This window comes from Lycorma delicatula, chromosome 1 (genome assembly GCF_047948215.1).
Source record: "Lycorma delicatula isolate Av1 chromosome 1, ASM4794821v1, whole genome shotgun sequence".
NCBI classification, from domain to species: Eukaryota; Metazoa; Arthropoda; class Insecta; order Hemiptera; family Fulgoridae; genus Lycorma; species Lycorma delicatula.
In genome coordinates this window covers 245,446,194-245,459,259 of record NC_134455.1, presented here as the reverse complement: position 1 = coordinate 245,459,259, position 13,066 = coordinate 245,446,194, and the positions used below count along the sequence as shown (strand labels likewise).

At 28.7% G+C, this 13,066-nt stretch overlaps 1 protein-coding gene across 1 annotated transcript in view; it reads right to left on the bottom strand.

Moving 5' to 3' along the window:
• Window positions 1–2,903: 2,903 nt before the first annotated feature.
• LOC142330085 (DGAT1/2-independent enzyme synthesizing storage lipids) overlaps window positions 2,904–13,066 on the bottom strand; it is a 108,978-nt gene continuing 98,815 nt past the window's right edge. The window contains exon 8 of the mRNA XM_075375144.1: window positions 2,904–3,639. Within this exon, the coding sequence (XP_075231259.1) occupies window positions 3,597–3,639 (43 nt within the window). The 3' untranslated portion in view covers window positions 2,904–3,596. The remainder of the gene's footprint in view (window positions 3,640–13,066) is intronic.

The following is a 13,066-nucleotide window of genomic DNA, read 5'->3' as shown; positions in this document are numbered from 1 at the left end:
GAGCATTTCATTTAAAGGTATCAAGCAACAACTGAGGTTGTTAATTATGGAAACATATAGTTAACTAATATTTAAAAAAGACGCATCTGAAGAGTATTTTTTATATACAATAAGTAATTTCTCATAAAAAAAATAAATACTGCAATCTCTGTGAGTGGATTTCAGCTTGTAGTAAATAAGAATCAGTAAACGGAAGGACAAAAAGCTGTCGTAATAATGTGCATACTTTACTGTAAAGACGTTTTCATACTTACCAAGAATTTACATCCAGAATTTACACTTCCTTCCATAAAGTTTTACTGAGACTGTCGGGACAGTTAGTCATCTTGAAAAAGCAAATAATCTGAAGCCGCACGGAGAAAAAACAGTTCATCTTTGCATAGTCAAAATCGGAAATAAAGCATCAAAAATAACTTTTCTTTGTAGCCGATTTATGACGTTTTCGTAAAACAAATCAGGGAATGCACAAAGAATTTTCTAATGGGTTTCATAACTACCATGCGGCATACATATCTTGATATATGTTACATAGCAGTAGATTGCTGATTCACGCTATAGCAAAAAAAAATTATAGCAAAGCGTAATGACTGTAAAAATTATTTTTCAAGAATTTACAATCAGAATAACCGTATAAAACTCTAAACACAATCTTCCGTATTTTTGTTCGACTAATATCTCGCAAATTGTACGCGACATAAAACTACGTATTATCGAAATACTACAACAGTTCTTTAAAAGGCGGCAATTTGCTTATATTATCAAAATAATGTACAAAATTCTCACCTTTTTAAAGCACATTCACTGCGAGGCCGCTTCACATAAAGAATCTAAATTTTCAGTATTTTCGGAAGGAGTCCTTCGAAAATCCACATCTAAAACGGAATTTTTATTTTTTTTAAATTCTTCCATTTCGTTTTCGTTTGATTTTGAACGAAACGGAACGCAAAAGTGGCGGGAGTTTCACAAATTTCTCCCTTCGAATCGCAGAGCCTTGACAGTGTCCCTTGCTGCTGTATGATTCTGTTAATCGGGCGTGTTTATTTTAATGTTGGGTCTAAGTTTAAAGTTTTGTTATAATTTTATGGACGGATTTGTGAATAGCGTTCCAAATCCGTTTGAACGCTGGTTCAAACGGATGTGGAACGCTATTCACAAATAAATTGTAAAGGTTCATCCAATTTCGTACCGGACCTGGTAAATTATCCTCAATGTATTAATATTTGACACCTATTATTCCACGTCCTTTTTCCGCTCTACAGCATTGTGTCTATTATATAAATTAAGCAAAACTGTACAAAAAGATACAGATAGAAATTTAACTAATTACAATTTTTCGGTTAAACGACTTCGATCTTTCACGCTCCATAATGAACCTTTACTTTATCTCTTACACAAGTATTTAATATGGCATAATTCGTCGTGTCACATAGGTTTCAGAAATATAGACTCTTATCATATAAAATTATTCCAAGAATCGAATCTATGGAGGTGGAATTTTTGAGGACTATGTTGACTAACCATTATGTTTTACATATGAAATTATGATATGCAAAATAGAATTGATGTTACAATCATTATTATCTATAAGAATAATATCGAATTCAAAAACGAAGTTATTCTGGAATGGTCATTTGCAAAGACGAATCCCTAAAGGAATTACCTGAATAAATTCATAAATTGACTTTGATACGCATCCTAACTCGCTGTAAAAAGCTGCATGCTTTTTACAGCATGCTAGGTCTTGCATAGACCTAGAAAGAAATGAGTGAATGATATAAATTTAGCTACGAAAAGGAGGGACTGTACAGAAAAGTTGTTTTGACAAATACAAAAGGCGGTTTAAGAGAGTGCTAAATAGCTCCTGTACTTCAGCTGTAATAATAATATTTAAGATAATTTAGAAAGCTTTTTTTTTAATAGGTTATTCAGTCTAACCATATTTATCGATTACATTGCTATTTTTTTAAATTTACAAGATTGGTGTGGTTTTTTAAATTAACATTCCACAGTCAGTGCAATTTTAATGATTTTTTTTTAAATTTTTTCTGAAGCAATTCTAACTGCTAATTTTTTTAGAATCTAAAAAAACGTAATTTTTCAGTTACAGTGACTGAAATAAATTTGTTAATGAATGAGGAGCAGATATATCCTTTTTTCAGAACTATATTGATACTCCATGTACTGCTAGTTAATTTATTGAAGCTTATTTTTTTTGGTCTCATTTATTTAAACATTACCTGTTAAATAATCCATCAATTTTTGTGTTTTATCCAAAGAACACAAAAAATTCCACTTTCTGTAACAGTGAATGATGTACTAGTAAAATTAATAATCACACGTTCAATATCAACATTTGAGTGATTGACAATATATTACCTCAATATATTTATTACAAAGGGAAAACAAGAACTAAAAGAGTATTTTTAAAATTGTGTTCTTTCAACATATAACACATTTAAAAATTTAATTAAATATCTCACTCTTCTTTTCACTCCATAATAATTTATTTTTCTATAAAAAAAAAATATTCAATGTTTAGGTGATGAAAACTCCGGATAGGATTAATTTATCTTTTATCAGCAACTATTCTATCACTTGTAAAAATAAACCTATATATTATTTGACAACATTACTCAAGTTTTTTTGTTAGATGGTTTATTTGAGAGGACAATATTCACTACACCTTAGTTAATATAATACAGGTGTCACATATAGTCATCACACCTACATTTTGATGGACTTCTGATCTGCAATAGTTTATTTAGCTTAGTGAATAAGTTAACAGAACACCACTTACAGTCCTGACCAATATTTCATTTAGAACTACCTACAATCATTTCAGTTAACTAGAGAATATGGTAGGTAGTACTGAAACAATAATTGTGAATAAACCAAAATAAAACACATATTTTAATTTATTTAAATTTACAATACATAATAATCTGTACCTGTATTATTACCTACATTATCACATTTAAACCATACATGGATCTTAAACTTAAACTAAATTTAAATAATACAGAAAAAATGGATGAGCAATAATAATAAAAATTTACAGAAGTTTAATACATTAAAAGTAATTATAACAAAAAACAACTGGAAATGTACCATTTATTCATCAAACTATTGAACAAAAAACTTCTAAATTAACAACATAACACATGTATGTCCATCACGAAAAGTGTAAAACTCAAACAAATTTTAAGTTTCTCAAACAAAAACTTAACAATTTTTTTTCATAAATTTATAAAATTCTTAAAAGTGAGATTACGAAATCTGAAAAAATTTTTCTAAGTTATTCAGTTCATGAGCCATGAGCATTTTCATGAACTTCAAATATTTTTAGTTAATTATTTTTTGAAACTTAACAATGTACACATTGTCTCTCCCTCTTTTTTTTGTTTAGCCTCCGGAACCAACGTAAGGTATTACTGCCGAGGATGATATGATGAATATAAATGAAGTGTAGTCTTGAACATTCTCAAGTGGACCATTCCTGAGATGTATGGTTTACTGAAATCTAACCACCAAAGAACACCGGTATCCATTATCTAGTATTCAAATCCGAATAAATTTTAAAGAAGTAAAAGCCTTTACTAGAATTTGAACCTAGAACTCTCAATTTCAAAATCAGCTGATCTGCAATGACAAATTAAGCACTAGACCAGCAGTTAAGACCAATGTTCATTATCTAAAATTACCTAAATTATCTCTACTATATAAACATAAGCTTAAAATAGAAAAAAATGCTAATTTGGAATGTTTGTTTTTACAATATTAGTTCAAAAGCAACTGGTGGAAGCAAGAATTGTAAAATATCATACTAACACTATAGGTATTTAACATAGAGCATCGTGATTTGACATTTAAAATGAAAACTTTTATCTTAAACCTATTTCACTTCCCAAAAATTGAGCTATATATATAAATCTTAAATTTTATACTGAATAATTAGGAAAGATGAAGTTGAACTGATCAAAAATACAAATAATCAGCAATTTTAGACTAACAAAAAAAAAGAAACAAAAACTAATAAACAGAACTAAAAATATTGCTTTTTGTACTGACAATTTTGATTAATAAAAATTCAATTAATCATCCCAGCGAAAAAAAAAAAAAAAATTATACTACTAGTATCAACAGTTATATATATATATATATATATATATATTTATTATAAATAAATGTTAAAGATAGAAATTATATATTACATACCATATGTAATGGCTATGCCACTTAATGGGTGTGACTTCTGACTCATGTCAGATTGCCTACAACTGTTATGGTTATGGTCTTATCAGAATATAAATATACTTTTTCTTTTTTTTATTTGTATAACTAAGTAAAAACTACTTATAAAAAACTCCTACTCTTGTTTTCATAATAATGAACAAACTACTAATCTGCCTGATGCCAAATTTCGCCTAAAAAGTAGTACTGCAATGATTTATTTTAATATCTATGAAAAAATGATAAAAATGGTTGAACTTTCAATCAAATAATGTATTATTCTATAACATAAGGAATCAGGATATTCTCACTATTGTTTAACCAATTAAGAGTTACTCTATTTATATTTACATGCTTGTGTGGTCACCCTGTTACCATAAAACATGAAATAGGAGTAGTAAAAATTATAAGTTCTAATTTGTTGAATTGTAAGTTGGAGTATTGCATAGTTCAATAGTATTAATAAAAACAGGGTTATTCACTAATAAAAGAAAATAAATTCAAATTTTAAACTTAAAAAGTAAATATAGCAAACCAGGAAAATAATGTTAATATCATCATATTAACATTGTTTTTTACAATAAAAATCTAAGAATTTCACAAATTCTTAGTGAAATTCTTAGATTTTGTGACTGATCATAACCTCTCTTGAAGTGATCATGTAGATTACATTCAAAGAAAAAATAAGCTTAATTATATCTATTATAAACCTGATAATTAGCCTTTGTAGCAATAAACGGATAAGAACAGTTTATCAGCCTCTCTAGTAAAATACTCACTAATGTTTAGGGACCATCATTTAAAAGACTATTTAGGCTACAGAATGAGTCATCATTAGATATATAATATGAATCATGTATGCAGTCTTTTAAAGATTTTCAATAATTGGGAGTTCGACATTATTTATTTATGAAGCAATAGTATACCGAAGGCAGACATAATTTAAATAAATACAGACACTCATAATAATAAAATAAATGGAACAAGCAGATATGTGGTGATCCACAATACTGTATTATTTGAATGTAAGCCATCTTACTGAGGGTATAGTTCACAGAGAAATTACCATTGATATCAGTATCAGTGATGACAGAAATATTTTTATAAAAAGCTGAAACTTTTTTCCAATGAACAATTCCTTTCCCTCTATAATAATTAGAAGAAACATAAAAAAGCAAAAACAATAATAAGATAACCCAAAGAATTAGTAAAGAAAACCCTAAAATGAAAATAACAGAAACCTCTAGAAATTAATCCTAAAATGAAAATAAAAGAAACATCTAGAAATTATTAAAGACATAATTATAAAATTATGTTCATAATCAATCCTGGTCTATTTGTGTTAACTATTTTTAATTAAATCAATATTATAAAATAAATTAAAACACCATAAAAGAAATAAAAATACCATAACATAAAGTATTATGGTTTTATTCAAAATTTAATATTTTTTAGTGATGTTAAAAGTTTAAAAATTGCAGATGATAATTCCACAGACATGATAATTCAATAAAACTTTTAGTTTCAATTTAAAAATTAGCTGTAATAAATATAAAAGTTAAGTCTAAGTTAATTATTTTTCTGTTCCTTAATCTAGAAGCAATTTGTGAATGAAATATGGGATGTTCAATATAAAGGGTTCCAAGATTAATTATCATATTGTATTAGAACTTTGAAAATAAATAGTTCAGCTTGCAAACAGTCCACTCATAACTATAAAAGAGGGTGAGAACCTCTAAAATCACCTGTTAAGTGGGAGAGGTGTCCTTTTTTAAGAGGATAGGGAGAATAAAGTAACTGGCAATTTAAGGTCATTAGTTACAAAATTTATATACATTTATAAAAAAAAAAAAATTAAAATGTTCACATTGGCTGTGCCTTAGTGTCATGATCAGTGTGTGTTATGAGTACTGGTATCTGTAAATTAACTTTTATGTTTTGAAACCTCTAGCACTTCCCACATACTACTTTGACTAAAACCATCTCTTCAGTAAAATTACTATTTATTAATTTCTGCTGATAGATGTTTAAAACTACCTACTCACCATACAAGAATCTAGCACTTCATACCAAATGTATAAGAGGTTGTTAATTTCTTTTGACCCCAGATTTTGAAATGCAGATTATAAATATTTTAACAAATTGTTTGTCTTTAAAAGATTTAATACTTCATTTTTAAAACCTTCTCCGAGCTTTCAGATAGCTTTATTGAATTAAACACAATATATTACACATAACTTAATAATTTTTCCAAAACACAGGACAAAATAATGTTTTGAATATAAAAAGTAACATTTACCAAACAAAATTTATTTTTAACTATAGCACAAGTTTTTTGTATTCATTCATTGGCATTATTAAGGTTTGGAAATTAAAATTATACCATAAGTATGTTTATTTATGAGTACATGTGTGTATGGACTTTGGTTTTAGGTAATAAACAATTTATGTTACGTTAATTATCACTAAAACTGTTATAAGAAAATGGATGGAAGTGCAGACAAAATGATGAATCTGATGTAAATGGCAGACAACATGAAATAGTATGCAATAAACAGCCACATGTTGAACCACTCATAGTGCTCATTCTGAAAACAACCCAGAAGTGTTAATAAAGAGATGTTTAGAAATAAATCCCATAAAAAAATCAATTTCAACTTCTGTTATTGCAAGTAACAAACGAGCAAAATTTACCAATACAAGCTTAAATGAAAAAAAATTCCTCCTGTTTTTATCATATCAAACCTAGATTATGAAAATATTGCTAACATTTTAATTCTGCAACTGGCTCAAACTACTAGCCTACTGCAAATCTTGCTGGTATAAAAGTGATGTGTACCAACTCTATAAAAATATGCCTAAAAATAATTCCTTTGAAAATTCAAACTCGGATTTCATTCACACCAATTACTAAGCAATAAAGCTCATAGAACTATTATTAGAGGCCTTCATTCCACTAGTATATTAGAATTAATTAGCGAAGCAATAACTGAAAAAAGATTTCTTATAAAATCAATAAGCAACATGTATATCAAGGAAAAATAATCAAACATCGTTTGCTTCTCTATGCATTCTGCTACTGCTGTTTTTTATTGATCTGTCTGCAAATAATAGAGAAGCATATGCAATAATAAGATCTGAAGTGTCATATAAATAGAAGAACTGAGAAAGGAACCCTGTGATATAATGTACTGATGGCAGAATTTTAATCACTAAAATGTCTACTATCAGGAGATACATTAAAGATGATCAGGTCCATTTAGTAAAGAATGAATAGCTGTCATAATGAATCTTAAAGCTTGGAATATGACAGCTAGTATGGTGCCTATTATCCAAATTGAAAACATTCAGTTTAGTTTTTCATATGCCAACTGTTTTCTATAAATACAACTTATTATTTTATCTTACTGTATGATACTATGGATTACTTTTAAATATTCACTAATTCTTCCGTCTCTACTTTATAAATGATTAAGTATATTGCCATAAAATGAAATGTTACAGTATATTTTTAAATGTTATAAAAATGTAGGCCTACATTTCCACAGGCCTACAAGTATTATAACTCAGGAAATGAGTAACCTTTTTAAAATCATATCAAGAAACAATTTAGCTACATTGTTTGCTATCTGCTTATAGTTTTAAAATACAGCCAGGCCAATGTAAAAATAAATATTTACCGACAAGCCAATGTTATTGAATGCTTGAGTATAATGCAATTATACTTCATTAAGCAAATTGTCCTGTATTTATTGATTCTGTAAGGGCATTTGTGCAAATTCCATTTCTATTTATTAGAGTTTTGATTGAGAAAAATAATCACATTTTATAACTGGTTTAGTGTTTAATAATTATGAGTAAACTTAAATTTATTATTAAAAACAAAATCTCATTTAGATTTTGTTTTTAACAAAAGCCCAGGAAATGGCAAATAGTGTGTATGAGTTTATGAAACAAGAAGGTCAACAGTTTCTGAAGTCGGAAAAAGAAGAATTAAAAAATATAAAGGAGGAACAACACTTGGATGTAGAGTGTCACGATCCCAAGTCTGAAGCGTGAGAAAAGAAGATAAGTGGTTGCTAGAAAAATTTGCTGAAAATCTGGCAGACTTCTTCTCTAATAAAATATAAACCTTATGAAATGCCTCCAACAGGACTATATGACTTTGACAAGCGTGTGAGGAGATGGACTATAAATGAATTTCATGAAATTTTTTTAAAAATGACGACATGAAAAAGATAATGTTAGTGCTTAAAAATGCCACTGGTTATTGAAAAAAATAATAAAAGAATCGGTCTTTAGGTGAAGAAAAACCAAAAGTAACAGGAAGGTTCTCACTGAGTGACATGACATAAGGTTTGAGTATGTTCAATACATGAATGTTGTAAAAAATCTATAACCAAAAATAGGTCGATAGTGTACCTTGTAGAATCACATAAAAAATCTTTTCACAATACAAAAACATAGTGGTGTAGTTATTCTGGTGACTGGTTGACAGTTCCTATTTCAAAAGGCAGATTTATTATAGTGCACACCGGACAAGAAATGGGTTTGAACTGGCAAGCAAGTTCAAAACTGACAATTACAGAGGTCAAATGAAAGCAGAAAATTATTTAAAATGGACAGAAGAGATGTTAATTCCAAACCTTCCTGATAATTCTATGATAATTAATGACAAGGCACCCTATCACACATGCTGAACGCTGTTTTAGAAAAATCTCCAAATTCCAATTCAAGAAAAGAAGATATGATAATGTGGTTGCAGAAGCATTCTGTTCCTCATTCTTCCTCGATGCTGAAACTACAGTTGTAAGAACTGGTAAAAGCAAACAGAATGGTTTACTGTCTATGTATTTCCTGCTCTCACAAAGGTATGTCAGACTGCAAGTGGTCAATCCTGATTGGGGTCTTAATATTAAGACTATGAATATCCTGTATAAGGGTGTGTGTAAGGCAATTATTTTATATGTGATGCCTGTTTGGGTGGATAGGCTAAAATTTGAAAGCTATTGTGATATATTATTAAGAGCTCAATGCCTTATATTATTAATGGTAACAGGAGGTTACTGTACTATTACATGGAAGGCAATCTTGGTGATTGTGGGTGTGAAACTGATAGATTTAATTGCGTCACAGAAGCAGCAGCGTTATATTTTTGAGAAGTCAGGTGAATTGACTTAAGAAAAAATTTGTGAGATAGCATGGTAATGCTTTATGGCAGGCAAGATGGGATGAGGCAGAGGGTGACTGTTATATGCTTGATCTCTTCCCAGATGTTATTGGTTTTCAGGTCACCCCTTGGGTTGTTCACCCTAACAAGATGTAATGCAATTTCTTTCTGGTCATGGTGCCTCCCAAGACAGACTCCAGCAACTGGGCCTGGTGGATTCAGGTGTGTGTGGTGTATGTCCAGACTGTGGACAACTAGATGACGCATACCATGTAATTTACAAATGTGCAAAATATTGCACATGAAAAAAAATAAAAAATAAAAAATAAAAATAATAAAATAAATAAAATAATAAAAATAATAAAATAAAAATAAAAAATAAAAAAAATAAAAATGAAAAATAATGCGCATGGAGACTATTTGTCGGGTCAACATTAGATCTCTGAGAGAATTGGAAAAACTGGACCAAATGAGTAATCACTGAGAGTTTCATTGGGTATCTGGCAAGAGAACAGATTGCCAAGAGAATTTAGGGTTCCGCTTGATCTTTCCTGTGTTTTGGTTTTGTTGTTCTTGTGTTACAAGGTTTGATGTTTTTGTAGTGCTTTGTTAATTATTTTTATTTTTATTTCTTGTTTTGTGTTATGTTACGGTTGCATATTGAACTCAACTTCTAACCTATCAGGTAGGTAGTTGTGTTTTTAATTTCAGTTCCTTCATGTCACTCAGTCAGATCAGTTATTAAAGATTCGATGTAGATGTGTTTTGTTTTAGAGTCCATTTCCTAGGGGTACACCGATGGGAATATCACATGTGGTATTCGCACTGGTGCCATCCTGACAAAGGCAAGATTAAGGCTGACAGATGAAGTTCTGAAGATGACCTCTGGCAAAGCCCATAAGGACTAGGTAAAGAGGGGGTGGTATAACAACCGAAACTGCCATGTGGAGGGTCTCTTCCCTTACAGGTTCAGGATGTCTATATACTTGACAAACTTTTTTAAACAAAAAAAAAAGATTGCTTGAAATTCTCCAACTACCTCCATATCACCCAACTTAAATCCAATTGTGATAGTTTGGTCAGAAGTAAAAGGATACGTAGCAAGTTATAATGTAACTTGTACAATAGTAGGCCTACACATTTTATGTGTAGGCCTACTATTGTACAATTCCAGTTTCACATAAGAGCTTCTGTAATTCTTGTCATATTTACAATTTTGAAAAATGCATAATAATATAATTTCCCAGAGAAAATGGTCAGATATTAAAGATTTTTCAGTGAGCCTATTAAATTTATATATATATATATATACACACACACACACACACACACACACACACACAAATACTTAAATCAAATTAAATTTAAAAATGTAATGATGTTCAAAATATTAGCTATATATAGAGTTGATAAGAATTTCAAAAAATTATGTCCTGCAATCCAATACTAACATCACAACACATATTACAAAGACCCAATTGCTGTTCATTTGTGCTAGAGAGAGTCATATAGACTCTCTCAAGGCAATGAAGCAAATGCTATGCTAAAAGGATAGTAGAATGATTTGAATTGCGATTGTCACTGCTGTGGCACTAAGCATCAAGATTCATTGTGCCATCTGTACTAAAGATGCTTAACTTCACCAACATGTGCTAACTATTGAGGTTGTTACACTGATCTTTAATGTCACCATCAACACGGACTTTAACATCATCATACATCTCTGAACTTATAAAGAAATCATCAAATTCTCAAATTCATTTTTTCTAAAATTACTATTTAAATTAAATAACATAACACTGACTACAACATGAAGAAACAGCCTATCCAAATTCAAATGTAGTAAGATCTCCAAGTAATATTCAACAATACAAGCAATCTACACAAACCAAAAACAAATACATTATCAGGCAAGAAAAACAATAACAGATCTCAGCACAGCAATAATCTTCCACCTTTTCATAATTCAAACAATATCATAAACATACAAACTCGACCACAACTTTGTATAAAATAAACTACTTGCAATCAAAATTTAAATAATTACACATACTATCAAAGCTACAACCCTCAAATTATTCACATGCTTTCATCTCAAATCAACACTTACAGAAATGCAATAGCTCATATTCCCACTTGCTAAATTACTTAACACGCACACTTAATCAATATAACCCTTAATTCTCCAGCATCTAAATCTCTTACTATCCTTTTAATTTAATTTTAATTAGTTTTTGAAAAAAATATGAAATAAAAATATTTTATTCTAATAGAATAGACAACACTTTCCTGTCTGAAGTTTACTAACATTATTATACAAATCCATCAATTATATTGCTTTAAAAAATTATTATGTATTACATAAAGTCTGTAATTGTACAATAATACATATAAATGGCACCATACGTTTCTTATTAATTAACCACCTTATATCAACCACCTTAATAAAAAGTAAATAAATTAAAAAATAATTGTCTATAACACTCATTTTTTTCTATCCACATCATTAATATAAGCAGATATCAATTGCTACATAATGTTGTAATAAATACCCACAAATATTATACATATTCTACAATGTTATAAATATTTTAACATAAAAAATAAAAGTATTTACTGCCCCACCAGTAAATATGTTACATCTTTTAATATAAAAAGTAAGAAACGTTTCTTTCATAATGAATATTTATTAGCGTAAAAAAAATTTTTAAGAAATAAACCAATAAACAAATTATAAAAATACAGAAAAACTAATTATAATTAAATGATTAAGAAATACTTTCATGATTGTAATTTAAGTACTATAATCTAAATTATTTATAAGATATGTCATAATAAAATACATATTAAATACTATAGCATTAGAAAATACTTTTAACTACAACGATGTTGGTTATTTACATTAAAAACAAATATCTTACCCTTTAGGCTATAATAAATATAAGTTTGATCATTAAGTCAGTCAATTGTAACATACTCATACTTATGTAATCTACTGTAATAAATAATCACAAAAAAACACCAGAGAAAGTAGTTATACATAATGGATATATCTATGCTTAAGTATATATTTTTGCATATACAGAGAAATACATAAAAATATAAAATAAAACTCTAGTTTCTTACATGTTTAGTAACACTGGAATGTGGTCAGGTAACTTGACAATACTGCTATTAAAATACATATAAACACTAATTTAGTGTACAAAGTGTAAAATTACATAAAATCTCTTCTTTATAAAAATGTCATATCATTAGATAATTTCTGGAAATACCAAGCACTAATTAAAAAAAGCGCACCACAATATGTATTTTTATGCACATAAAATTGGTTCTACTACTTACAAAAGCATGTTTTCAATACAAACATAATTAAATTTAAAATCTAGGCTAACCCTTTCTTATATTCATGAATAAAGTGGTTAAAATACTTTTATCATGTTAAACAATACAGTACTACCATTCCCAAATCCCAGGTCAAGAAAATAAAATATGAATGTTAACATCGATAGTAGTTTTAAAAGAGAATTTCAGTAGTAATGTGCAACAATCTCATTAAACAACAGATTCTGGATTTTAAGCAGTCAATTTTCAAATTGATGAAATTGTAACAAAAAATTAAGTTAAATTTTTGCAAATATTTACAATATATTTAACACAAATTGC